Here is a 27,795-nt window from a genome sequence, read left to right as displayed (position 1 = left end):
AATACATATCTATCTATATACAGTATCTATATATATATTATATAGATAGATATAATACATATCTATCTAACAGTCAATCAAATTTGCACATTTCTACCACCCACAACGACCACTTCTAAAAACTGCATTTTTCCATAATTGTACTATACTTTTTTTTAGTCTAAATGTGTGTTTCTTGATTTACAGGCTTTTATTATTTATATTATGTTCACGAATACACAAACAAATCCCTTGTATGTGAAAACCTGCTTGGCCATAAACCGGATTCTGACTGTTTACGAGAGGAAAGCTTTATTGTGAAAGCCGTTACCGGAAGTTGACGTTTTTTTTCTTCTTTACAGCTGGCGAGTTGTGCGTAGCGTAGCCCTGCGCTATTCTAGAAGAAATGCTACGCAACTCTCATTTAAACACGGCGATTATTTACGCTAGTTTCTAAATATGCCTAAAAAAACGTGCGCTAAAACTTTTCGTTTTTTCACACCTTTCAACCACGACGACCTCCAACATCGCAGGATGAATTTGTGTAGTCTGCGTAGTTTTATCTCCAGTTCACCCGGTGACACAGGAAGTGTTCAACGCCGCTGTGTTGTTACGCTATAATGAACTACCAGTTGAGAGATAAACAACGGCACGTGGTGGATGTTTCTCTTTAAAATGACCACAAAAGAATAAGTCATGCTGTCTACAAGCCTCCGCAGACTGTTTCCTACTGTGTCCCTGGCATTACCGAGGTGAGTAAATCTCTGCGACGCACACTAACAGGTCAACATAACGTGTAATTAAATCATCAAACGTATATTCTCGCTGCAGAATTAGCGTTGATTTACGTCCCGTTGTTGTAACCACCCGTCCCGTAGCTCACGCGAGGATCACCGTGACTATTTTGAAAACAACGTTTCTGGGATTTACACACCATTGTTTGCGATTCATAATGACACAGCAGTCAGTGGCTTTTTTAGCGATTCATAATGACACAGCAGTCAGTGGCTTTCTCTTGACCCGCCCACTGCCCCGTCGTTTGTCCCACGCGCGCGCCCCGCGAGCTTCCTGGTTATGGCAACACTGACGCGTCTAACCCGGACGCGAGCTCCCTCCTGGTTCGGCGTCAAGGAAGCAACTCTTCTTCGTAATCCCCGCAGACACGGAGCTCTCATCCGCCGCAGCATGGCCTCACACACGGCGGAGACGGAGGCGACCCGGTTCGACTTGCTGGTGATCGGCGGCGGGTCCGGAGGTCTGGCCGGGGCTCGGAGGGCGTCGGAGCTCGGAGCGGCCACCGCCGTGATCGAGAGTCACAGACTCGGAGGTACCTGCGTGAGTAAACAAGAAAACCCCACTGTTGTTGCCCCCGTTCCCGAGTTGCCGTGCGGCGTCGCCTCTGGTTGCCAGGTTCACTGCGAAGCCTCCGGACTCCTTTTGTGGACGCGTTTTGTGTTTTCCAACACAGGACGGGGTGGAAACACCACCCCTCATTGAGCCCGTCTTTTGAATAGAAATAGACACAATGCATAAGGGCTTTATAATGCTTTAGTTTTTATATTGTTGCGAGGCTATTGTAATGGAAGGCGTTACACACACGGGTGTTCACATTATTGTGTTCACCCCCTTACTTTGACTTCTCATTGGATCTGGATGGGAATTTGATGATAACATCTCATTGTAATGGCACAAAGGTGACACAGTTAGTCCGATTAGTTTCCCAAGTGTTGGTAATAAATAAGGAAATAAGCTTCACACACAAACCATATAGCGAGGGATATTTGTAGAATATGTTTTCTAGATCCTGTTTAAATTAAGTTGATATACATTTGTTCTTATTCTCATCGAGCCGCCGTTGAACTAATTTGCTCTGTTTGAATGTGTTTCAGGTCAATGTCGGCTGTGTCCCAAAGAAGGTACACTTCTCTTTCTCTTCTTGTTGCAACCGGCTGAGTTTGAACTCCAAAGGCATCATCATCATCACCATCATCATTTTTGTTGAAATAAAATCCCACACTGTCTGACCCTGTGCCTTTTACAGGTTATGTGGAATGCAGCAGTTCATGCCGAGTATCTCCACGATCACAGCGATTACGGCTTCGACGTTGGACATGTTCGTTTCAGTTGGGAGTAAGTTTCAGTGTCTTTTTTTCCCCACTTTGTTTTGCGCAACTACAATGAGCTCTTTTGAAATCTGCAACGGCAGTTCCTCGAACAAAGAGGTATCCGTTTCATAGCACACCTTCTCCGTCTGTCGTTGTGTCTTTTGTTGCTTCACTTCAGCCCACTTCTGGGTCTTTTGTTGATGACAGTCAGGGTGACAGTCAAATATAAGGAAGGAGTGGCTGCCTGCAACGCCAGGAAACATTAGTCAGGGTAACAAAACAATACATGCATCAGGGCTGGGAGGTCAGTGATGGGTTTATCTAAAAGTTTTACCGTTTCTGAAACTATCAGAATATGTTAGTTATATTGTAGGCTGTAGTTTGTGTTGTTGTGTTGCGTTTGAGTTATTTTGTCCATCCTGTGTGTGTTGCAGCAACAGGATCCATTTAAAAATGTAAAGCCCATCAGATTACCATTCATACTCTTAGTGTGTACTTGCTTATCTGCGCAAGGTTATCACATATATGCAAATGTAAACAGAAGTATCGTAACGCAACACCAGTGTTTATGATAATGGAGACACACAACAGCTAAACAGCTGTTGGTTGACTAACCCAGGTTTGAGTCTCACGAGAAGTGTATTTCAAAACTTGATGGACTGATGTCAAACATTCATCTGACCACCCCACTAAATATATATGTTTTAAATCTAGCACAACATGTGTACATGTCTCATAGGTATGAATACCCCAGCACATAGTTTCTTTTCCTGTGACCGAGGTTCCTCATAGTGTGTGTGTGTGTGTGTGTGTGTGTGTGTACCATGTGAAGGGGTCGTGGTCTCTTTCTGAGCCTTTATTGAAGTAGATGCTCTATACTTTTTTTTTCTTCATGATTTTTAAATATTGTTCGAGTTGCGTTCATCATCTGAACGTTAGCCTGTCTTGAATGAATGTTTGGTAAACAAACAAACAAACAACCTCTTACCTTTTGATCATTTCCTGTGTTTGCAGAGCTCTCAAGGCCAAAAGGGATGCTTATGTTAGTCACTTAAATCGCATTTACCGCAACAACCTTGACAAAGTAAGTTCACATTTATATCCTCTTTCCAAACACAACTCTAGGTTAACATAATGACTCAAATGTTTTCACTGGATAAAGAATTATTTGACTTGTTTTGTTTGTTTATTTCGTTCTAAAGAAGAACGTTATTGCGGAAGAAATAATGACAACTGATCCATTTCAGGGCAAAATCCAAACTATTCAAGGTCTTGCGAGGTTTACAGATGATCCCGAGCCGACTGTGGAGGTCAATGGAAGAAAATATACAGCGCCTCACATCCTCATCGCCACCGGAGGGCAGCCTACTGTTATGAGTGATGCGGAAATTCCAGGTAAGAGTGATGTGCTCAGGTCTTACCTTTTTTATAAAAAAATTTAAAAAAGTTTGTTTAATTTAATCCAGGGGTCGGCAACCTTTTTGATAAGAAATGGCATTTTTAGAATTTATTGTTATTCAGTGTTTCAAGACGAAATCAATTAAAAATGTAATAACCGTCCGCTTAACTGCCAATAAGGCACTTCAGCATTCTTTTAAAAAATGTTCCCCCACATTTATTGCAGTTACATTTTCCCGCATGTTTAAGTTACCATGTATACCTGAAGTTGCCTACCCCTGATTTTAATCTATTCATCCAAAAGTATATGAAATACAAATACAAATAACATGTTTATTTATGCAAATATGTTGTGTTTATTGATAACTTCAGGGGGAAGTCTGGGCATAACCAGTGATGGCTTTTTTGAACTTGAAACTCTGCCAAAGTAAGCTTATCATATAATCTCTTTAGTGTTTATAGTGTGTAAAGTTTGGGTCTAGAATCAAAGGTTTTGTTCTCCCCCAACAGGCGCACCGTGATTGTAGGTGCCGGTTATATTGCAGTGGAGATGGCAGGCATCCTTTCCACCCTGGGGTCCAAAACATCCCTCATCATTCGACATGCGGGAGTAAGAAACCCACAGAATCACAACTAAAAATGCAAAAATTCTGACTTTTTCAAAAGTGTGCAGTAATGCAGATACATGTAACTCAAACTCTCTGTGTAGGTTTTGAGGAACTTCGACAGCTTCATAAGCACAAACTGCACCAAAGAGCTGCACAACTCTGGTGTGGACCTGTGGAAGAATTCTCAGGTGACGTCTGTGTGTAAAACGGAAAGTGGACTGGAGGTGACGCTCGTCACCAAAGACCCAGAGAAGAAGAACGGCGAGGAGAAGATCAGCACCATCCAGGAAGTGGACTGCCTCCTCTGGGCCATCGGCAGGCAGCCCAACACTTCTGGGCTGAACATCGGCGCCATGGTAACGATCTGCTTATGTTAATGTAAACTGGATGCTGAAATGTGCCGAGGATATCATATTAATAATAATAACTTTATTTATATAGCACCTTTTAAAAACAAGGTTTACAAAGTGCTCTACATAGAAGCAAGGCAAAACATAACATCAATACAAGTAAACATTTCAGAAAATACAGGAGGCAAAGGAGACAATGCCATACAGGCAATGAACACAATAGAGGAATAGAAAAATACAAATACAAAATAAAGCAGAACAGACAAACTAAAATAGGGGAAACAAGGGGAAACTGCATAAAAGGACGACATCACTTGAAAATTCTATACAGTTCTATAAAAATCGGTTTTAAGAAGTGATTTAAAACAAGCTACTGATTCTGCTAGTCTTATCCCCTCAGGTAGGTCGTTCCAAAGTCGAGGGGCTCTGATGGCAAAAGCACGGTCACCCTTTGATTTAAGCCTTGACTTTGGAACGGCCAGAAGGGCCTTGAAGGGCCTTGAAGGGCCTTGAAGGGCCCCGCCGGAGGATCTAAGGCTGCGAGCTGGCTCATATGGGGCTAACATTTCAATGATGTAGCTTGGGGCCAGACCCAGGCGTGTTTTAAAAGTGAGCAGCAAAATCTTCAAATCAATTCTAAAACGAACAGGGAGCCAGTGGAGAGAGGCCAGGACTGGAGTCATGTGAAGCCGTCTGTTAGAACCAGTCAGAAGCCGAGCTGCTGCACTCTGGACTAGTTGGAGGCGGGAGATGGATTTTTGATTTATGCCGGAAAGAAGGGAGTTGCAGTAGCCGAGTCGGGAGAGAATGAGTGCGTGAATGACATCATAGGCAGATGTTCCTGGACAGACAAAATCATTTAACATCTCTATTCTCCTTATTGAGGCGATTCATTTCTTTTTGCCGCTGCAAACAATGCAAAACACTCACACAAGGCCATCAATAAAATGGTAACGGATGATTTGTCGCTTGTCACCATCTGTCCGCAAAGGGAATGAATCAGTCTTTGGCTCAGTTTTCCTTGTGTCACCCTCATTTTAGCTGCTCAACTGGCCTCTTAGATTATAGCAGCAGTGCAGATTATTATTTAGTCTCTTAATGTCACACCTTTTTTGATAATAAGGGCCCAAAATAAACCAGACACGGGATCCTCTTATGTCAACGATTAGGGATAATCCAGGAGCAAGACTAGACAACAGTCACCGAGCAGTCTTTGTCATGTTGTTTGTTAGACGTGAAGAGTTAACGTCTCGTTAGCTCAGAATTAACAGACAAATAAATTACGGTCAGTCTTCCTTTTGTATTTAAAGTACTTCAACATACAGGAACACTGGGAGAGTTTAATGGATGTTTTTGTCCCTAATTGATATCAAACATTGATATGTTCCAGCTCGTCTTTATTGTCTAACCTTTAATAGGACGGAGAGTGTGAGTGAAACATCAAAGCAGCAGCTCAACACTCAGGGAACCACTAACTTGTATTTAGAAAACATCAAACTAAAGGAAATAAAACCGATAAATGATGTTTGACTGTGCTGTCGTCATCTTAGTTGGTGTTCGTGACCGGTTTGCAGAGATGTGTCTTTGTTGACACTTAATAATGTGAAACCGCACTCTGTTGCCCCTGCTCTGTGTTTTCTGGTTTACACGTGATGCTCCGAGCCGCTGCAAAAGGAGGAGTCATTGTTTTCTTGCTGTAGATGGAAACAAAACGTTGTCGCTCCCTCCGTCTGCAGCTCGGCTTGCGATTACTAACGGAGAGAACCGAAAGGACCAAAACATACCGTAACTTTCCCCATAGTAATCCCGACGGAGCTTTCGAAAGGAACTGAGAGAAAAACACTTCCGTAGCTAAAATGTGATGTTTTAGCTCATTCGTAATGACGTAACAATATTCTCTCTGTGTTTGCAGGGTTTGGACACGGATGGAAGAGGCCACATCGTCGTGGATGAGTTCCAGAACACCAGCAGACCGGGGATCTACGCTGTCGGGGACGTCTGTGGCAAAGCTCTTCTCACCCCTGGTAGGATGACTTGAATCACTTTGCTGGAGATGAACACTATCCGGCCGTGTTTACGCTCTCGCTTGGCCAGTGCGGTCGTTGCAAGGCGGATGGACTCGAGGCTTCAGTAGTGTCCATGTCGAAGATCTTTACAATTGTTTTTTTATGCAGAAACGGTATTTTAGTATCGGGCAACATTTTTCGAGGTTTTCAGTTACGGTCATTTTGTTTGAACAGTTGAGGACTCGATATATTTAATATTTAGTGCCGCTTTTAGATCAAAATCATATTTAAATACAAGAGGCTTAAAATAAGTGCACTTATAATATAAATTCAGACCATGATTTGTCCACTAAGAACTACACCTTTTATATCTTTAAACACGGCATAAGGTAGCAGACGTCACTGCTGACTCATTGATAAAAATGTGTCATTGTCCTGCACATGTCTGTGGTGCATCTATTATAGATGATCATATCACGTTTCTGTGTACTTTTCCCTGCTCCAGGCACCGTAGAAGTAGGTGCAGTGCTGCTTTGGACTTGTTTTTCTGGTTTCGGAATGAAGCGTTTTACCTGAACTATTTAGTCAGGATGTTGACTGATGTTAGGTCGTATCATGTCGGGGCAGTTGCCATAGCTGCAGGCAGAAAGCTGGCCCACAGACTGTTTGAGGGCAAGAAGGACTCCAAGTTGGACTACTCGAGTATCCCCACCGTGGTGTTCAGCCACCCCCCGATTGGAACAATGGGCCTCACAGAAGGTGAGCGGTAGTTTCACAGTTAAAGGTTCAACTTTCACAGGATGGACTTTGCCTGTACGTTCAGTGTTTTTCATCGGTTGTAGTCGATTTCAAAATGCCTAACTTGTGTTCCTGTCCCAGAGGAGGCCATTCAACTGAGAGGAAAGGAGAACGTGAAGATCTACAAGACTTCTTTCACTCCGATGTATCATGCCATCACGAGCAGGAAGACTCAGTGCATCATGAAGCTGGTGTGTGAGGGCAAGGAGGAGAAGGTAGGAGTCATTTAAAGGGGGTTGAATACAGAATTATTTATTCAAGTTATTCCAATTATTGTGACGGTTATTATAGTTATTAATCAAAACAATATTAACTCTTTGTCCTTGTTTGTTATGGTACAAGTCACCGCTTTCACTTGATATACACTTTTCATCCTCTAAACGATTTCAACAGGAAAAACACCTGCCTTCATCTTTAGGTAGTTTCTGGTTAAACTCCTTATTCCAGGCACTCAAGTGGATGGCAATAATAAGCCAACAGCTATTAATAAGTTTAAATTCAGGACCAAGTTCTTGTTTGGTATACTTTGTTTCCTTCCCCTAAACCAGACGTAGACAAGAAGAAGGCGTCTGTCTCCGTGCACCAATACTGTAATCAGAGAAATGCATCGATGAGATGCCGATCCCTAACCAGGATTAACTCTCCTGCTCTGACTATTTTTAAATCACGATGGTTTTCTCCACCTTCACATGCTGTTTAAGCTGCAGCTGACAACATGTTCACACCCAATCTCTGCACATTCTGGAAAGACATTTTGGTAAATGTAGGAAGTCTGCTTACTTAAGTAGACGTAGATCACTTTAAATTCTTAAAACTCAATTCCAGTGCACAACCTTTGTGTGTGTGTGTGCGTGTCCTTATTTTGAGTCTCTTGTAAACACTAACGACTGCATTGATTTCCAAAGGCTGACGTGTCTCTTTTCCTCAGGTGGTGGGCCTGCACATGCAGGGCCTGGGCTGTGATGAGATGCTGCAGGGCTTCGCTGTGGCCATCAAAATGGGCGCCACCAAAGCAGACTTCGACAAGACTGTCGCCATTCACCCCACCTCGTCCGAGGAGTTTGTCACGATGCGTTAGTCTTTCTACCGCCAGCAACCCAGACGAGCGCACCAGGAGTCGCTCTCGCATCAGCTTCACCACTCGCTTTCTACAACGACATACTTGCATTTTCTCTCATTTAAGTGACATTATTTGTGCGCAGTCTTTCATCTTTTCTAACTTTTTTTTCCAAAATGGACCAAGAACGAGTTATGGCCTTCTTAAACTGTACTGTAGGTCTTGATTATTGATTGAATATTCTGGATTCCATTTTTAATAATCGTGAAATGGAAGTGATGGATCTGCAGGTATTGTTGTCAGTTGATTGCATTTGGTAAACACAAAGACCTCTCCCAGTGTATGTGTGTGTGTGTGTGTGTGTGTGATCTGTTAGTCGTTTGTCTAATGATTACAAACACTGCTACGCACATATTTACTACTAATGAAAGGCCATAACATATCTACTGTACTGTTCTAAAGATTCAATAAATACTAGTTTTTTTTCCTTAACTGTTGTGATTTCCATCTCTTCATTCTGTGACTACAACTAAGTATTTTTTATTTTGGTGCTGAGTTTTATCACTCATCCCCACCGGTGCCCCTCCCTGTCTGTGTTTACAATCGGTGTGGGTAGAGAAATTAATAAACTTCTGTTAATGTTTGGACTAAGAGAGCTGCGTTCCTTCTCATGAGACTCTCTCTCAACATGGGTGATAAAAATGTTGCATTTCAGCACATAATTTCTTCACAAAAAAATGCAGAATGATTACCCTTCTACTTAGTCGTACAGTATGTTATGTGTAGTGACACAAACTATACATGCATACTGCCCAGAGGCAATAGTGTGGTGGATATATTTCCATGATCTGACTTTATATTGTGCTCGTAAACAGTTAATACTATTATATACTACATTTCTTTAACAGCAAAAGTTATTAGATGTTTAACAGTTAAAAGTGATATTTACATAAAAATATATAATATACATATAACTAAGATTAAACGTTCTTACACAATATAAAAGTAACCATTTACAAAGAATACAATTGTGTTTAGATGTTAATAAATCATTCATGTTTGAGTCCATTCCGCTGCATAATGAGTATTATTACTTTTGGTACTTATTGTGGATTTTGCTGACACTTAGGTACTTTTACTACAATAAGATGTATAGTGCAGGACTCATGTAAACGATTATATTGTTGTATTTACTGTTTTACCTAACTTAATATTTCATCAACCGGATAGTCATAACACATATTTAACTTTTCTTTGGAACAGAATATGATTTAGTTTTAATCACATTTTTAAAAACGGAAATACTCATACTCGTCGATGTCAGTGAAACCGTGTACACTCTCGCGAGAAGACCGTCAACGTCACTCGTGTGTCACAGGTCACGTCAACAGCGGCGTTATTGTCAGTTTGACCATAGATTCTCAAAATGGACACAGATTATGCAGCACAAACCTCACAATAGAAAGGTAGTGGCTTTTTTTTAAATTACCTAATCTAAATGTACGCGCTATTCAGTTACTTTGGGTAAATAACGTGTTTCACGGCACTTGTTACTTCCTTACGGCAGCTAACGATGTTACCTTGACGCTGGCGCTAAGCTAGTTTGTCCATATGTCTGGCTCCGTAGTTAGCCGGCCGGTAAAAGCGATACTTTATCAATGACAGTTAGACACCAGCGTCCGCTGTTTTACATATTTTAGTTGGCTTAAAGACACGCAAACGTCACTCCTCGACGAAACGTTTAACGCTTTACGTTACATGTTTCGAAGGCGATGCCTCGGCGTTAATCTGTCTGAATTGGTTTAGCTACGTTGACAAGCTAACACAACAGTGACCGTGTGCCATTTGTGTGTGTGTGTGTGTGTGTGTGTGTGTGTGTGTGTGTAGCGAGTTCCTGCACTTCGGTACCGAGCCCCGCCACAGCGAGGATGTTCCCCAGCCTGGCCCACCGGCCATGGCATGTCTTCTGCAGGGTCTCCTTGCAGCACCGGGCGCACCTGTCGCAGCGGTGCCCGAGGTTCCCCCTGCTGTGCTCCGGTGAGGACCCTCTCGTCGGTGTGATGGCAGACGTTACACGTTAAGGCTGTTTCTTGACCCAACTGAAGTCGTGATACATTCTGTTGCGCAGGTTGGCAGAGTGGAGGCATGCATAACGTGTGGTTCAGCCTTCCAGACTGCCGTGTTGCTTCTCTCGGGCTGGGAAAGGTGCAATACTACTCTACCTCTGGCAACAGTGACGATGGTCCCCCAAAGTCAGCATCCGGTGAGGCTCCATCAGCAGAGAGCGTCCTGTCTGCTGCTGTAAAAGCCACCCCAGCTCCATCAGGTGACTAACTTTGACTGTTTTTAAAAATTCTGCAGAAGTTGTTTGCCTGATCTTGGTAGTGTTATGTGCCATTGTCTTGTGTACATTCATTTTCACAATGTGTCTTTATTAGAACTGCTAAAACGGTTGCCCTCACACCCAAAGCACCAGGAAATATTTCTGGGATGTTGAGGAAAATTCAATAGTCCATTAATATCTTTTTTAAATTTTTTTATTTAAACCTTTATTTAACCAGGTAAGTCCCATTGAGATTAAAAATCTCTTTTTCGAGGGTGACCTGGCCAAGACAGGCAGCAGCATAATACACAGATAGTTACAAACAAAAAACACAGAACAAGACAAGTTAAAAGAAACTAAAAGTTAAGAGTTATTTACTTTGCTCTCACAGGTCCAACACCTCAGGGGCTGACAAAAACAGAGACAATCCAAGTCAAAGGTACTGAACATTTGTGAATGCTTCAGTGTGATCTTGATGCTCTTGATTCACTTTATATTTTAAGCATCTATTGAATGTGGCTGTGATTTGTGGCTTGCACAATAATGAGAACTAATGGATGTGGATGAAAACCCTGTGACATAGTTTCCCTCTGTTGTAATATGCAGTTCGGGCAGTCCTGAAGAAAAGGGAATATGGAGCGAAGTACACTCAGAACAACTTCATCACAGCCGTCAGAGCCATGAATGAGTTCTGCCTCAAACCAAGGTAACTCCTGTTTCATTTATTTGATTTATATGCAACACTAAACTGTATGTCCCCATGGCGAAGCTAAATTAACAGTACTAAATGCTTCTCTGTCCACTGTAACCGTGTTCAGTGCCTAGCTGAGATGCGGGCAGACCACATTACACATTCCTTCTAGTTAATAAGTAAACATGCTGTTGTAATCAGCTTATATAAGATTGCCTAACGCTGTTTAACTCAGGTCTTCCTAAATCTTTTTCTTACCCCCTTCTCAATCATATGTTCACAGTGATCTGGTACAGCTTCGAAAGATCAGAAGACGCAGCCCCCATGACGACACAGAGGCGTTCACGGTCTTTCTGCGGTCAGACGTGGAAGCCAAGTTAGTTATACATCCTTTTGCTTTAAACCACAAGAGATATTAAGAATACAACACTGTGTGTCTTCCAACAAATTATTGTGTAAATCACCCATTTGTATTGATGTATTTTTCAACATTTGTTGACTGTTGATTATTTATCTCTGTGACAATTAGAGCACTGGAGGTATGGGGAAGCCAAGAGGCTCTAGCCCGAGAGAGAAGTCTCAGGAAAGAAGAGGAGAGGGAGTACCAAGAGAGTAGGTTTTTTTTTTAAATTTTCCCCTGGCTAGTTGGGAATCAGTTTGAATGTGCAATGATACTGAATATCATGTCTCAAAGCAAAAGTTCAACAATTTGCAAAATTCGTCTCTTCACTTTCTGTCAGCTTTTGATTAGAAGATCAATAGCACTTTCATATTATATATCAGCAGGTTTGCTTAAGGGGACCTTTTGCCGGACTATTTCTTGGTAGTTGCCATGTGAACGGCTCAGTGAAGTCGCTGCTCGTGGCCAAAGAATAGTCCTACATATAATTGAGGATTGTCTTATACTTTTGTACAGATTAAACAAACGCAAAATAAAATGATATGACTGAGCTATTGAGCTGCCAGTAGGCAGATTTTGTCATTTTGAACATAAACGGTTATTCCAGTCTACAGTTAAGAGTATTAATGAATAAGTGTGTTTCCCAAAATGTCAAACCATTCCTTCAATGTTAAATTAAGCCAGATTCTGAAATTGTGTGAATGTTTGTCCAAATTACCTGATTATTTCCCAGCTGTTATTAATTATTTGGTCTGTTTGACACATCATTTTATTTGTATCTCTTCTTTGTTGACCAGATATTTTTCGGAATCAACAGTTGTTGAAGGAATACAAAGACTTTTGGGGAAACACTAAGGTGAGCAGTTTTATGTTTGCCTACTATTTAGTTTGATTATATGATCAGCTCTCCACATAATGTTTTTTTATGTGAAAGGGAAAGTAATGTGGCCATTAGTGGTGTATTTCTATGACCTTTGTCTCTGTTACAGAGGTCACTGCGTCTATGTGTCAGTGTCATCATGAAGTCGCCCCCCCTTTAGTGTACTGTGATGTTGTTTTAATGGCCATACTGTTCTACACCTCTGGTATGTCACCATATAGTCCGTACTCTGCTGGGTTGTTTTTTCCAGAGTGTTCCCACAGTATTGTTCATGAGATAACATCAATTGTATAATTTTTAAGAGCTGTACATTTTCAATCATGTGTTTTGATGAATGAAAGGTTGTGGAAATTTCACTTTGTTTGTTTCTTTCTTCCACAAAGCCTCGATCAGGTCCAAGGGCAACATTCCTAGAAGGGCCGGGGAAGGTGGTCATGGTCGCTATTTGCATGTAAGTTTTGATTGTCTCGCCTTTTGTTTCTGACTGCTGCTTGGTTTTGTTGTAATGTCGTTCTGAACGTGATAAGGAAGCCACGCTGAGGGAATTCTCCCACCGATTTAATTCACTTGGGATAATGCCGATTGCAAAATCCTCCATCGTTGTTGCCGGGAAAACTCTCCTCTCGTCACTTGATAAGTGAAATCTGTCTATTGTGACACAAGTATTGATAACCTACTTAGTATTTTACAAGCTCAAGTTTCTTTTAATTGATAAATGTGGATGCTGATACGCGAAATGGGTTTTATTTGTGTCTTTGGGTGTTATTATTATTTATTTTTTTATGACTGGCACGGTGAGCAAGTAACGTCGGCAGTGTATTCCCGAACACTAACACTCAGGGACTTTACTGAGCCGTAGCACACACAGTGGGAGGTATTGGATTAGAGAGGAAACACAAGTCTGCTCTCAACGGGGTTTGACTACATTTAGGTTGTTGGAAGAATGTGTGAGTGTAACATTTGGGAAAATGAACAAAATTACTGGCTCCATCTGTACAGTAGATCTAGTTTCACTTGAGCTCTTTTGTTCTAAAATAGACCACGTGCACTGCAGACATGTTGGCACTTATTAGTAAAGATGTACAAATTTGAATTGGGCACTGCATGGGACCCTGTCTCGCATGTCCCGAGGCCAATTAGATTAGGATGATTGTGTTAGAGGACATGTGCAGTCACATGAACAGTAAAGTGTTTCCTTCACTTAGTTTGGACTCACGGGACTCAAAAGGTTAAGTCCAGAGTACATGAGTTAAAGTGTAGATGCTGTGATTGGGAGACTTAAAAAAAATATTGTATTGATTGGTTTTCTTTGTTTCATCCATTGTGCCGTTTTCTCAGTGTTTTAAGTTCACCGTAGTTTGTCTTGCTTTTGTTATTTCTTTGCTTCGTCTGTCAATGCACTTTAAAACTCTTTTTTAAAGGTGCTTTCAAATTTGAGTTGTTATTATTATTATTATTATTATTATTATTATTATTATTATTATTACTAATGGCTTCATTGCTGTTTGAGTGCTTGATACTTGTTTTTCTTTTTCCTCAGCAATGGGTTGAATTTCTTCTTCAAGCTCCTGGCTTGGGTCTACACCGGATCAGCTAGCATGTTCTCAGAGGCCATCCACTCTCTGGCCGACACCTGCAACCAGGCTCTCCTCGCACTGGGAATCAGCCAGTCTGTCCGCAACCCGGACGCTGGCCACCCGTAAGCGCCACCGTGAAATAAATACGCCAGCAAAACAACGGTGGCTTAAATGGTATTGAAAGGTGAAAACTAGTCCTGGTTTTGGTAAAATGACTGTTCCTTGGTCTTGTCCAGGTATGGCTTCACCAACATGCGCTACATCGCCTCCCTCATCAGTGGAGTTGGTATTTTCATGATGGGAGCAGGCCTCTCCTGGTACCATGGCATCATGGGATTGCTGCACCCAGAGCCCATGGAATCTTTGTTATGGGTGAGCGTCTGTTTTTACTCGTCCCTATGAGATCAGATATACAGTATGTGTGTGTATATAAATGATAACGTCACGTTTCTGTGTTACAGGCTTACTGTATTTTGGCTGGCTCTCTGGTGTCTGAAGGAGGTAATTTATATAAATGAAGCTCCAGGTCTTTGATGGCATTCTGACGAGTTTGTACTGAAACATCTGTTTGTATTTTTCTTTCTCAGCCACGTTACTAGTAGCCGTCAATGAGATAAAGAGGAGCGCACAACTACATGGAGTGTCTTTTTATGAATATGGTATGTACAACTGATATATTGATGCTATTAATTGATGATGCACCTGGAATTACAGGCACACAATAGATGTCTGAACCACATTCAATACATCTAGTGTTCAGACAATCAGGAAGATTGATCCTGGTCTCGGGACCAAGTTTAGTTTAATATGGATCAATCTTACCTCTGTAGTTAAATTAAACCAGGTGTTTTCTGTCATTGCACACAGAGTCATTCAGGCCAAGTCTATTTGCATATTGTAAAGGAAATCAAATAAACTAAAGCGCATATCTGAAAGTAAATGTCATGAAGATAAATCCCATATTGGTGTAATGCTGATTGAAGATTCAGGTGTAAATGGGGTATTCTGTTTATTTCTTTGTGTGTGCAGTAATGCAGAGTCGAGACCCGAGTACTAATGTAGTGCTGCTGGAGGACGCTGCTGCTGTGTTAGGAGTCATCATGGCTGCTAGCTGCATGGGGCTCACTTCACTTACAGGTAAACACAGAGGCACGGAGACATTGTTGGCTTATCGGAGGCATTCAGTTTCACTCTATTCGATTGTCTAAGTCTGATGGCAGTGATCCAGATTCTCTTTCTTTTCCTTCTCCTTTGTCCCTCGGCCCGCGGCCTCTCAGGTAACCCTTACTACGACAGCCTGGGCTCTCTCGGCGTGGGCACGTTGCTGGGCGCCGTCTCGACCTTCCTCATCTACACCAACACGGAGGCTCTGCTGGGCCGCTCCATACAGCCTGAGCGCGTCCAGAAGCTCACCGAGTTCCTGGAGAACGACCCTGCAGTGAGGTCAGCTAATGAACGGGCGCACGCGTCCATGGCTGTGAAACACAAACCGTGTCCTAATGTCGAGTCTGGAATCAATCGTTGTAATCCAAAAATTATCCCAATTTAAGACCACACAAGCCAATAGTTAACTACTGATGTTGATGGACAAGATTCCGGCTTTAAATGGACCATCTGGTATTTACTGGTCTTTACAGGCCATCGTCTTTAGGGCCGCTGTAGACAGAGAGGTGCAAAGTGATCCAGTTTAGTGACTCAGTCACAACATGAACTTTAACACACTTTGCTTTCTGAAATCAACCTTGTGGTCTTTTAACCAGTGTGCACGTCATTCCCATTGCATTATAAACGCATCGTGTTGTCGCGGGAAAGCCACTGAAGTCTCAAGTAACGTTGATTTGTTCTTTGGCTAAGTTAAAGTATGATGTTTCTACTTGTCTAACGATAAGAATATTATTTATTTTGAGCAGAGCCATCCACGACGTGAAGGCCACTGATCTGGGAATGAGCAAAGTGCGCTTCAAGGCTGAAGTTGACTTTGATGGCCGAGTGGTGACACGGTCTTATCTGGAAAAACAAGACATTGACCAAATCCTCAATGTAAGTTGTTTTCACAGTTTTTGGTATTAGTATTGTTTTTTGCATGTGGTCTTTAAAACTGCATCCTTTTTCTTTTTGCTTCAAATTTGGATCTCTGCAATAAATGTCTTTTGAACTGCATTATGAAGCCTTATGTTTGTGCTTGTTGTTGACAACTGGCAGATATTTCAGTCAAAGTATGATTTCAGCTTTTTTTTCCCCCTCCAAAGTGAACAAAATGTTTTATGTTGACTTGATTTCATGAAATTGTCACTCCTAAAATATGTGATTATTTTTTGGTCTTCCGCTGTGACCACCATGCATCTGCATTGCTTACCTTTTTATCTTCACTTAAGTCAAGTGTGTGCTTTTGTTTGTCTGCAGGAAATTCAGCTGGTGAAGACCCCCGAGGAGCTGGAGAGCTTCATGCTGAAACACGGGGAGAACATCATTGACACTCTGGGGGTCGAGGTGGACCGCTTGGAGAAAGAACTCAAGGTTCTTGAACATTAAACTTTACAATTTTTACCATTTCACGATGGTATTCTCATTTACATCGACTGGGATATATCTGCACAGCAAAGGCAGATCGGTGTGTAACTGTGTTTTGTTCCTCCGCAGCAACGTAACCCGGAGGTTCGTCATGTAGACTTAGAGATACTATAGTGGCGGACGGGTCTCCGCTGAGGGAACATCCTGCTAAGAAAAGACGAGGAGAAGATGAACGGAGGGCCTAGCCTGCCTCTGCTACCCAACCTGACACTCCCCCCTCAAAAAAACCTCTGTCTCTGCACAACTCATCAAGTCTTACTGTAGAATAGTCCACAACTGTAGCGGAGGACAGTGTTTGGGCAATGATCCGGGATCTTTTGTTTGAACTTCAGTTACCCGAGAGTTCGACCCGCCAGAGATCCACTTTCACATCCAAGAGTGTTTCTTACTGAAGACTAACAACTGTCATTAGTCGCCTGAAATGTGTGTATGCTCCCATACACACGTATGACAGTTTAGTCTTCAGGTCGTTTTGAACTCACATTCCTGCATGAATGTGTTTTGGGTTTGGTTGAAAACAAGATCCCCAAACAGAACCAGTATCATTTACTAGACATGTATTTACTTTAATGTGATGCTTGAACCACAGTGACAGTGTTTCCTCAATTAGTACGAAGGGAACCTGAGTGCTACATATTCAAACCAGATTTAACCGCTAGACAAAGTAGATGTTTTTTTTCCCTTCTTCTTTTAATGTATAAACGGAGGAACTGCTGCAAAGTCCTCTTTTATACGACGTGATGAATATATTTTATTTCTATTGCAGGGTTATAAAAAAAAAAATTAAAAGATGTTAAGACTTTTCATTTGATTGTATGGTGGAGTTGAAGACTGAACGAAGGTTAAATACCGTTAACCAACATGTGCTTATGCAAAAAAATAGATATTAGACAACGGTGGGGTTGTCGTGTAAAATCATTATATCCCTGCGATATTATGAAGATAAGTTGAAAGTCCAACTAACAAACGTAATAAATAACCTTTTATTTGACATGCTGCTCTTTATACAAAGTGGCATCCCCCTCTTTCTCTCTTTGCCGGCTTCACACTCAAATCTATGATGTTCTCCAAATGTAATAACTTTGTCTCGTGAGGTTTTGGCAGCTGATCAGCAGGCGACTGATCGTAGTGATCCAAAGATGAAGTGCTGCAGGGATGCAAGCGCCCGATGTAAATAAGTGGTCCATGATGGCGAGTGGAGCAGCCCCAGTCTCAACCAGGGGTTTAAGCATTCAGGATGTCTGTCTGTACAGTAATAATAATCAAGTGAATCATCTCCTGCTTTGTGTTTCTGCTGAATATTCTGTGTCAAGCTGCGCTTTTTGGTTTTCATTCTGCATTTTTACTTTAGTGAGCCACAGCTGGAGCACCGCTGCCTGTTAATCATGTTGCTCTGCTTCGGGAGGAGGAGGGGGTGGGGTCATTTCGGAGGGTGGATATCTATTTTTGAAGGTGTTAATAGTGTAATAATATGTTTCCCCATCGGTTGTAACAATGTTGCCGCTGCTGAAGGAGTCGGAATACATTTAAAAATAATTTATTAAAATATTTTTGCTTTCCTTTTCCGTCTCGTGGTCTTATTTCATGTCAACACTGCTTCATGTGTAGTATGTTGAGCAACATTACGCATCCGAGTCTCTCCACAGGGAAAGACTCGGATGCGTTGAAGACCTGAACGCATCAGGACCATAACCCCAAAGAAAGACTCGGATGCGTTGAAGACCTGAACGCATCAAGACCGTAACCCCAAAGAAAGACTCGGATGCGTTGAAGACCTGAACGCATCAGGACCGTAACCCCAAAGAAAGACTGATGCGTTGAAGACCTGAACGCATCAGGACCGTAACCCCAAAGAAAGACTCGGATGCGTTGAAGACCTGAACGCATCAGGACCGTAACCCTAAAGAATGACTGGTGCGTTGAAGACCTGAACGCATCAGGACCGTAACCCCAAAGAAAGACTCGGATGCGTTGAAGACCTGAACGCATCAGGACCGTAACCCTAAAGAATGACTGGTGCGTTGAAGACCTGAACGCATCAGGACCGTAACCCCAAAGAAAGACTCGGATGCGTTGAAGACCTGAACGCATCTAGACCGTAACCCCGAAGAAAGACTCGGATGCGTTAAAGACCTGAACGCATCTGCACCGTAATAAAAAGGACCGTTGTTTTTCCCCCCCTTTCTTCTTGATTTGATGGCCCGTTTCCTGTTTAATGCTCAGATGGTTGAGTGGAATGTAAACCCAAGTCCATTAGATGGTGCAGTTGTGTGGATGAGAGAGGAGAAGAGAGAGAGAGAGGGAGGAGGGAGGAGGGAGGGAGGGAGGGGGGGGGCACTAGTCTGTACGCTGACGTCAATAAAAACATCATTTCCAACCAGTCTGCGCATTGACCGACCGTTCAAAACATTACGCACGGCATCGCGGCTGGACCCGCGCTAGACTACTCGACTGAAATAATATCCCGCGGAGCCCGGGGAGCGGAGACAATGCGGACAAACGCCATTGCAGGTTTTTAGACCATTGAATGTTGTCTTGACATTTGTGGGTGTTGCGCGCATATCAGTGTCATGTCTCATCGTTCCATTCCCAAGTCACTTGTGCCAGAGCCGCTGCCCATCTTGTCTCCTTTCATGTCTCCCCTCCGCAGAGAAGGGAACGGGTCGCGTGTGCACGTTGATTAAACAGAGAAAGAAGAAGAATAAGATCCTCGGGATGATTTTGGCTTATTATTATATGTGTGTGCGTGTGTGTGTGTGTTTTTTAAAACATGCTTTGTGAAACGCGCCTGGAGATCACCACACACATCTTCGATCCTTCCGCATCCTTCTCTCTGCACGTCACATAGTCACTTCTAGTATTATCCATTGGTTTATTTTGAGGGCGAATGTAAAGCAAATGTGGCTGGTGATAATATTCGATGCATCCTGTGTGATATGTTTCGTCTCCGGCAGCCCACAGAAGGGGGCGCAGTAAACCTGCACAGTCGGGGTCTCAGATGTTCATGCAACCCCCCTACTTCATCACCACAAGCCTGCGGTTATAAAAACCCAAACCCCATCACTACTCGGTGCGTAATAAAAAAAAAATGTAAAGACATTTTTGTGCAGGGATGTAATCCTCTCTCATTATTAGCCGTGCAGAAAAACCATCAACCCCTTTTGTTCTTCTTCTTTATGCTTTACGATGCATTTGTTTGATTTCCTCTTTTCCTTTTTGTTCTTCTCCTAAATAATCGACCGTGTTGTTGTTTCAATCACAGGTGCGGGAGCTTCTAGGAGCCAGGTTAGTGTTTGATGGCAGCAACGTTCTTCATGGCGGGTGATCATCATCTTCATCATCACCATCACCACCACACTGCTCTACGCTTTTAGCCTCTTTACAGTGCTGCCTTGTCTCATCATGTTCAAGCAGCATTGTACAGGGCTATGACAGCATAGAGAGCTGAGCTGCACGAGCGCTGCGTTTCTCTGACCCTTTGGACGGGAGCCAACAAATGACATCATCCGTTTAAAAACACTGAACGGCGAGGATTGCGTGTGAGGATTGTTTGAAATATAGTCACGTGTCTCGATTTTTCACGCTGATGTCAAGGTTGTTAAGGTTGAAGAAAAGTGGAGCACATGGAGTTCTCTTTGGGCTGAATTATTCAACGTCAACCTAAATCCCTTTGCAGCCAATACATTATTGAACCAATTAGTCACATTGCATGCTGCTTCTGGATTGACCCATCTGTACTCTGAGCTAAGCAGACCAATTTCCCTATGAACATCTTTAAAAACCTTCTGCGGTTCTGAAGCTATTTCCAGAATTGTTTTTGTTTTTTGTTTTTTTTACAGTAGAGGGCAAACACTGGGGTTTCTTCTGAAATGTTATTGTATGGGGAACATGAGTGTACTGACCTATAGGACTGCAACCAACGATGATTTTCATCATCGATTAATCGCTCGGTCTATAACATATCAGAAAAAAAACAATCGCCAAATTCCTCACAATTACAAAGTGCCCCAAATGTGACATCTTCAAATGCTTGAAGCAGAACAGTTGTGAGATATTCACTTAATGAGAGACAAAGAAAATCAACAAATTATCACAGTTGAGAAGCTGAAACTGGGTTATATTTCCTTGAAAAATGATTTTAACGATTAATCCATTATCAAAATAGTTGGCAATAATTTTTTTTCAATCCACTTATCGTTTCACCTCTTATGAAGCACCAGAACAATATGATGTACTATTAAAAAGGTTTGAATGCGTTTGTATTCCCTTGATTTATTTGTTTTAAAATGTGTCTTTTTTCATTCTTTCCAATAAACAACTCAGGTTCCAGTTCATTACACCTCGTACACATAAAACCAATCTTACATTTTAAAAGTTTTAATTGAGAATTGAATGATGGTTGGTGCTCCATCGTGAGTAAAGGTCAAGTTTCATGCCCTCTACCGGCTGCAAATTGAGCCCTTTAACTTTCCCTCTCTCGTCCTCCTTAACTGGGTCTGATATGGGATTAGTAATGAGAGCATTGTTAATGAAGGAGCCTCCTCACTTACTGAATAACAAGCTTAAGTTTACCTGAAAACTAGTTCACGGCTCCTTGGCGGCCAGACGTGTTTACAGAAACCTATCAATGAGGACTTTGCAATGAGCTCATAAAAAATGAACAAAATTCTTGTCTTGAGAGATTTACCATACCAACAACACCAGATCCACAAATTCACAGGTTTTTATTACAAATGAATTGTTTTGCTTTACTAACAATGGCCATGGAGGAAGAGTCCTGCTGTGTTTCATTCCACTGCCCGAGGTTACAGTCCAGTTGAAGGTTCCCGCGTAAAGGATGCTGGGTCAGGCACGTAGCATCCTCAGTGGCTGCAGCTCGCACAGGGCTGCAGGCCGTTCTCGTTACAGGAAGTGCACTTGAGGGCTTTGAAGGAATCCGTGAAGCAGTTGCGAAACACGGACATCTTGCTGCCATGGCACATTGGGCACGGGATGAAGGCAAAGCCCCCGCAGGTCTGGCACGTCTGGGGCTGCTGTACTCTCTAGATGCATGGATAGATACATATTTACATTCCAGATGAGATAGCCAACATTAAATATACCCAAACCTAAAATATCGACATTCCTTCCTTCCTAAATCCCACATATTTTGGAGATGCAACATATTAAATGAGCTTGATTTGGAACAAATTACTGACTTCATGACGAATCTGATATTTTGGTAAATACTCTTTTTTTGCTTTATGGTTTAGACTTACGAGTTAATTCCGGCTTGTAATTCTGAGGAGACAATATTGGGAATTTCAGACACCGAAGAGTGTCTCTTACTGATAGTACGTTGTAGTTTAACTTTATTGAAGAAATTGTACTTTCTTGATTTTTGTTGTTCTGAGTTGTACTCATGGTTTAATGCACTTATTGTAAGTCGCTTTGGATAAAAGCGTAAGCTAAATGACATGTAATGTAATGTAATGTCATGTAATCTCAGACTTGGTTAAAAAGCAGCACAGCAAACTGTCTGCAAATGGCTGCGGAGCCACCATTGCTGCTGATCCTATTTTAAAAGGATCAATCTTATTATCTGACTATCGGTGTATTTCCCAAAACGTGTAACTATACCTCTAATCACAACTTTGTTTCCAAAAACACACAATAACACCACGTCGCAGCCCAGTTCTGGACTGATTAGTACATGCATGACCTTTCAGAGCTGCATGTTCTTTTTTTTTAATAGCCCGCAGTGACTGGAATTCATGACTTAAATGTCATAACACTGCTTTGTGTTCGCTTATGAAGACTCTTGTTGGGTCCAAATTACAACCGAGGCCTGAGAAAAGGCCAGTGCTCATGAGAAGCAGAAATACTTTTCAGCATCTCGCTTTGTTTTTTTTTTACGCCGAGCGATGAGCTACGCGTTGGCGTGTTTGGACAAATGTGTCGGAGGCAGAATCAATAACAGGCCCCTCCATTATTGATGACCGCTTATTGATGTTGCATGCATCTTTTACATTGCAGTTCGCTCATGTTTTTTTGATGACACGGCTGGCGAGGGGGAAATGGCTGCTCCTGTTGGCACAGTGTTCTTCATCTCAGGGACATTTGGGCAAACTTCACGAAGGTACCGTATGCTTCAACGAGCAAGGGAAGTACGCCATCAGTATAAAAACACCTTGTGTCAAATCACGTGGTCGACTTAACCAGATTTACAGGCGACTCATCGGTTATTCATTTTCAATGCAAACACTGTGAAAAACCAACCTCTATTTTTGTCAGAAGATCTTGAAGCTCTCCTGATTCATTCATGCCTAGTATTTTCTCAGCACCCTGAAAAACACAATTGAGAATATTGAATGATCTCATCTGTGTTAATGTACAAAATATTGACCTCAGATGTCTTTCGGCAGCATAGAATCAGCGCTGACCCCGAGGTAGTGTCCGTCGATGAACACGACTGGTAGCGAGGGAGGTTCTCCCACTCGTTTGCACCGCTCCTCCAACTCCTTCCCATACTCGCTGTCCAGGGCGATGTTCTTCTCCACAAACTTCACCCTGTGGTTCTGGAAGATCTTCCGGACCAGCTCACAGCGCTCAAACGTTGTCCTCACCACACGGAAACTCGTAGTGTAGATCACTATTCGCCCAAATTCAAGAGATAACTCCATCTAAGAGGAAGTGAAAATCCTTAATGCAGTTACAAGGTTATTCCAAAAGATTCTACATTTACGATGCAGAGATGAAACCATGCCTCCCAGCTGTAAATAATGTGTGTACTTGAGATATCAGATTACTTTTATATGAGGATGTTTCCAGTCTTGTGTTATAGGAACATTTATTTGATCTGGTACAGCTTTTCTAATTGTGAACTTTTTAATAAAAACTTTTTTGTTCTTTTTAGGTGAAAATGACAAACTCCTTTTCTTGAACTGTTTCCATGATCCTATAGGCTCTTCTTCTTAAAGTTTAAAATAAAATTTAAAACACAAATATACACATTTTCATTTATAAAAAACGAAGGTTTGACTCTTCTGTTCTGAATGCAGCCCTGTTACAATTTAAGCAACGGTTGGGATCTTGAAATGCTTCAAATCATTAAGAATTGTGAGGCTTTGTACATTAATATGACGTACAGTTTGTCGAGGTGAAGCCAGGATTTCACCAAAGGAGATCCTAAGTATGGAAACTAATCCCCTCCTCGGCCTTGTATTTGGAGGTTATCATCTATAATCCCTTTACAGTGGCTCATTAGAAAGTGTGTTTACCACTTTACAAGTTATGTATTATTTGCATCACTTTCAAGAAAATATATCATATATTTGTATACTTTTAAGTGTGCTCATCCTCCCCTCCAGACAGCCTTTGGATACTATTTATTTCAACAGAGTTTGGAAATCAATTTACTGTAAAGAAACTTGAAAATTATACTGTGCGTCATACATCAAAATCAACAAGTTATGTTTTTAATGGATGCTATTGCAGGCTAAAGTAAGGATGTTGTTGCAAAGTCTGCAACAACGCACAATACCTGCTATATTATTTTAATAAAAGTTCATTTTGATGGAACAGCCGAATCAAACAAGTGAGTCAAAATCAACCAAACCTAAAGAAGTTATAGCATGCTTTCAAACATTATTGGTGACAATGTAATGTGTGCGTCATTTTTTCTGCATTGATAAAACATGCAAAAACACCAGAAAGTTCCTTTAGGATCAAATCGATGACAATAATTTAAATGGGGAGCTTTAACGAGTTTACGGTGACGCTGTTCACCAAATACCACTCAGCAGAGAAAGGGCCTCTTCGATATGACCCTCGACATCATCTCTGCATCAGCACACGAGCCAAAGAGAAACCTCCGAACACAACAACACGTCTTCCTGCAGGGATACTAGAAAGTGGCTGGAATTCATTAACCTGATTAGTTTCTCTTGAAACACTTAACGAAATGCATCATTAATCTTTAATTGTTCTGTGACCTTGTCCTCTATTGTCAGCTTTTTTTCTCCAAGTGTTACACCTTCCGAGTAGCTCCTACCTGTAACTAGACTTGAGGACGGAAATGACACTGATGGGGACTAGTGGTGATATATGTTAGATTGGATCAAACAATAAGATAAAACTATAGGCCCCTTCCGATGTACTTACACAGTTGGAATTGGGAAGGTTTTCAAACAGCGTCTGACCTGCGCTGACTTTGTGCACGACCCCTCTCACGGTCCCATTTTTACTAAGTATGTTGACCCGCTTGGTGGTGAACATCCAGTCCTTGGTGGCCCCCGCGTACATGAGCAGGTCATCCGGCTCGCACTCGCTGTCGTCCAGCTCGGAGCCCAGGTATCCATACAGGTGTCCTTCCCCACTCGTAGAGGGCGTGCTGGCCCGTTCTGCATCAGAGCTGCTGGTGCAGTCTGAATCCAGGGAGTCTGAAGGCCCCTCATCCTTGAACATCTCCTTCAGCACCCGGCCGCTGTTCCCCGAAGCCACGCGGAACCTCACCCGCTTCTGTGGCTTCTCCTGCCCCGCCGTCAGCATCGTCCCCTCCATTGCAGACCCTCTGCCACATTACATGGTCCACCGTGTAGCTCCTCTCTTGTCATTCGGAGGTAGACGCGCAGCTAAGACACACTGGTTTGTCCCCCATGGATTACCACCACGTTTAATCCTCGCTGTTTGAACAGGTCTAAAAACGACTGACTGTAAGCTGCCTTACAGTCAGACTCACACTGCCAGTAAATAATACATGCATCTCTACCATGGCAACCTAGCAAGCTTATCGCAAGTAAAATGATAGTTGCCTTTTAATTATTCATTACAGTTTACACAGTTTTCACCAAAGCTTTGACAGAAGACTTTTAATGGCCTGACGTTGTGTGCTTTAATCAAACAAAGCAACATTTCTCCCTCTTGGGATCAGATGGCAGTCGACACTGAGAGGCAACAACGGCACCAGTGACATGGTTCACTACAGTTAGTATGTCCTACATGATAGTAATTTATTTAAAACATAGATAATGCTTAAAGACACAACATTATTCCATGCTAACAAGCTAAACTAGCATGTTAATGTGTTAAAACTAGAGGCAAATTAAATTAGTTGATACGTTAGCTAACCAGTTTAGCTTCACTTAAATCTTAGTTAAGGTGCAGGTTAGTTTAGCGAACATTATTATACTTATACTAGCATGTTCACATTGCCACTTGATGCAGTGCACTATGAGTACCCAGATGGTGTACTATGAGTGCCTAGATGGTGTACTATGAGTGCTTAGATGGTGATGAGTACCCAGATGGTGTACTATGAGTGCCTAGATGGTGTACTATGAGTGCCTAGATCGTGTACGATGAGTGCTTAGATGGTGTACTATGAGTAGCCAGGTGGTGTAATATGAGTGCTTAGATGGTGTACTATGAGTACCCAGGTGGTGTACTATGAGTACCCAGATGGTGTACTATGAGTGCCTAGATGGTGTACTATGAGTGCCTAGATCGTGTACGATGAGTGCTTAGATGGTGTACTATGAGTAGCCAGGTGGTGTAATATGAGTGCTTAGATGGTGTACTATGAGTACCCAGGTGGTGTACTATGAGTACCCAGATGGTGTACTATGAGTGTCTAGATGGTGTACTATGAGTACCCAGATGGTGTACTATGAGTGCCTAGATGGTGTACTATGAGTACCCAGATGGTGTACTATGAGTACCTAGGTGGTGTACTATGAGTGCTTAGATGGTGTACTATGAGTACCCAGGTGGTGTACTATGAGTACCCAGATGGTGTACTAACCGTCATGGAGTTGAGTGTGGAACACCCCTGGATGGGTGAAGAGACCTGTATACAGCGTTGGAGGCAGTGCACCATTTATTATAAAAATAACCAGATCTTCTGCCGATCGTCGACATCCCCCATGGATGTTGCCCATAGAGCAAGCGCACTTATTGTTTAATTTCACCCGAACCTCGCAGCCTTTCGGCCCTCGTTCTCCAACTCATTCACATGAACGGAGGAAGGAAAATAACCTGATTTGGTTATTATAGAAGCCATGAGCATTGTTTATTGGTTATCCTTTAGCAGTCTGTATTTTAGTTTAGTTTAGTTTTTACTGTATATGAACATCACAGTAGCCTTAGGATTGTAACATATACGCACAAAGACCAGATGCATGTGTTTAGTGTTTGTAGTAATTTACAACGCCTGTCCACAATTTGGTACTGCAAACAATAAAGCTGTTATCAATCAGAATTTCCACAACAGCACAACAGCTATGTTGGATTTCAGACAAAACTACCGTGTCAAAATTCCTGCACTATGCAAGTAAGTACATAGCATAGTGTACATGGACATGTACTAACGGAAGTATCTTAATTTAAACACAGCTGTGGTTGTAGATTTATTTGAACTTTGTTATTGTGTTTTTATTCTTTTACGTTCTCTTTATTTTGACATAATCTGGTTGTTGTTGTTTTCTCACACCCATACATTTGATATATTTGCTATATATTTAACAGTTACATATGTTTTAACTGAATTTGTGACAAAGAAATTTGAGCTTAAAATTAGATCAAATAATTTGCATGTTTAGAATAAACTTAAATGTTATTGCACACATTACAAGTATAACGTAGGCTAATGGATTTTGGTATTTATCCAAATAGGACAAGAGTAACAAAAGTGCAAGATCCTCATTTGTACTGACAACTGTCTCCAGTTTACTAACATGGTAGAATCATTTTTCATTGCGACATCCTCACTTTCTTTATTGGTTTTTGCAAGTGAACTCCAATTTATATCTTTCAAACACATGACTGCATGACACAAGTGGATATTCCTTGACCGCTTTCTCCCTTTCACCCACGGTGGGAGTGCAGGTGTTCACTGGGCGTCCTCTCAGAGCTGCACATATAATATGTCAAAGTGACACAATGCAGCAGCGTGTCCATAGAGACGCCTCGGACAGGTTTTTTTGTGTCACAGGTGATGAAGCAGCTCCCTGGAGATGCGACGCGTCAGCTTATAGTGGTGACAGCACCACTCAGTTTGAGTGCTGCAGTTTGGCC

General features: G+C 42.0%; 3 protein-coding genes across 5 annotated transcripts; 2 read left to right on the top strand and 1 right to left on the bottom strand.

Annotated features, from left to right (window-relative positions):
- Positions 1 to 326: 326 nt before the first annotated feature.
- On the top strand, positions 327 to 8,793 carry gsr (glutathione reductase). 3 transcript variants are annotated; one of them, XM_034543174.1, is made up of 13 exons: positions 327 to 731; positions 1,140 to 1,314; positions 1,869 to 1,895; positions 2,021 to 2,109; positions 3,099 to 3,168; positions 3,332 to 3,479; positions 3,855 to 3,909; positions 3,993 to 4,092; positions 4,192 to 4,446; positions 6,353 to 6,464; positions 7,074 to 7,205; positions 7,326 to 7,459; positions 8,173 to 8,793. In XM_034543174.1, the coding sequence occupies exons 1-13, from the start codon at positions 676 to 678 to the stop codon at positions 8,320 to 8,322; spliced, it is 1,503 nt and encodes a 500-aa protein (XP_034399065.1). In that variant the 5' UTR covers positions 327 to 675; the 3' UTR covers positions 8,323 to 8,793. The 3 variants fall into 3 exon arrangements, with proteins under 3 accessions (XP_034399065.1, XP_034399064.1, XP_034399066.1); XM_034543173.1 differs by lacking the exon at positions 327 to 731 and having other exon boundaries at positions 958 to 1,314; XM_034543175.1 differs by lacking the exon at positions 327 to 731 and having other exon boundaries at positions 1,206 to 1,306.
- Positions 8,794 to 9,646: 853 nt separating this feature from the next.
- On the top strand, positions 9,647 to 17,734 carry slc30a9 (solute carrier family 30 member 9). Its single transcript, XM_034543923.1, has 18 exons — positions 9,647 to 9,767; positions 10,189 to 10,338; positions 10,430 to 10,627; positions 11,016 to 11,063; positions 11,231 to 11,330; positions 11,599 to 11,691; positions 11,845 to 11,927; positions 12,513 to 12,571; positions 12,979 to 13,046; positions 14,136 to 14,294; positions 14,409 to 14,544; positions 14,634 to 14,673; positions 14,760 to 14,831; positions 15,202 to 15,309; positions 15,450 to 15,615; positions 16,083 to 16,212; positions 16,576 to 16,689; positions 16,813 to 17,734. Exons 2-18 carry the CDS (start codon positions 10,230 to 10,232, stop codon positions 16,855 to 16,857), a joined length of 1,728 nt encoding a protein of 575 aa, XP_034399814.1. The 5' UTR covers positions 9,647 to 9,767; positions 10,189 to 10,229; the 3' UTR covers positions 16,858 to 17,734.
- A 3,871-nt stretch (positions 17,735 to 21,605) lies between these two features.
- On the bottom strand, positions 21,606 to 25,284 carry grxcr1a (glutaredoxin and cysteine rich domain containing 1 a). The gene is made up of 4 exons (XM_034542992.1): positions 24,886 to 25,284; positions 23,166 to 23,405; positions 23,002 to 23,067; positions 21,606 to 21,785 (listed from the first exon to the last, which is right to left on the bottom strand). The coding sequence occupies exons 1-4, from the start codon at positions 25,282 to 25,284 to the stop codon at positions 21,606 to 21,608; spliced, it is 885 nt and encodes a 294-aa protein (XP_034398883.1).
- Positions 25,285 to 27,795: the final 2,511 nt, after the last annotated feature.

Source organism: Cyclopterus lumpus, chromosome 10 (assembly GCF_009769545.1).
Source record: "Cyclopterus lumpus isolate fCycLum1 chromosome 10, fCycLum1.pri, whole genome shotgun sequence".
Taxonomy (NCBI): domain Eukaryota; kingdom Metazoa; phylum Chordata; class Actinopteri; order Perciformes; family Cyclopteridae; genus Cyclopterus; species Cyclopterus lumpus.
The sequence above is the reverse complement of the archived record's forward strand: the minus strand, read 5'-3'. Positions and strand labels throughout refer to the sequence as shown.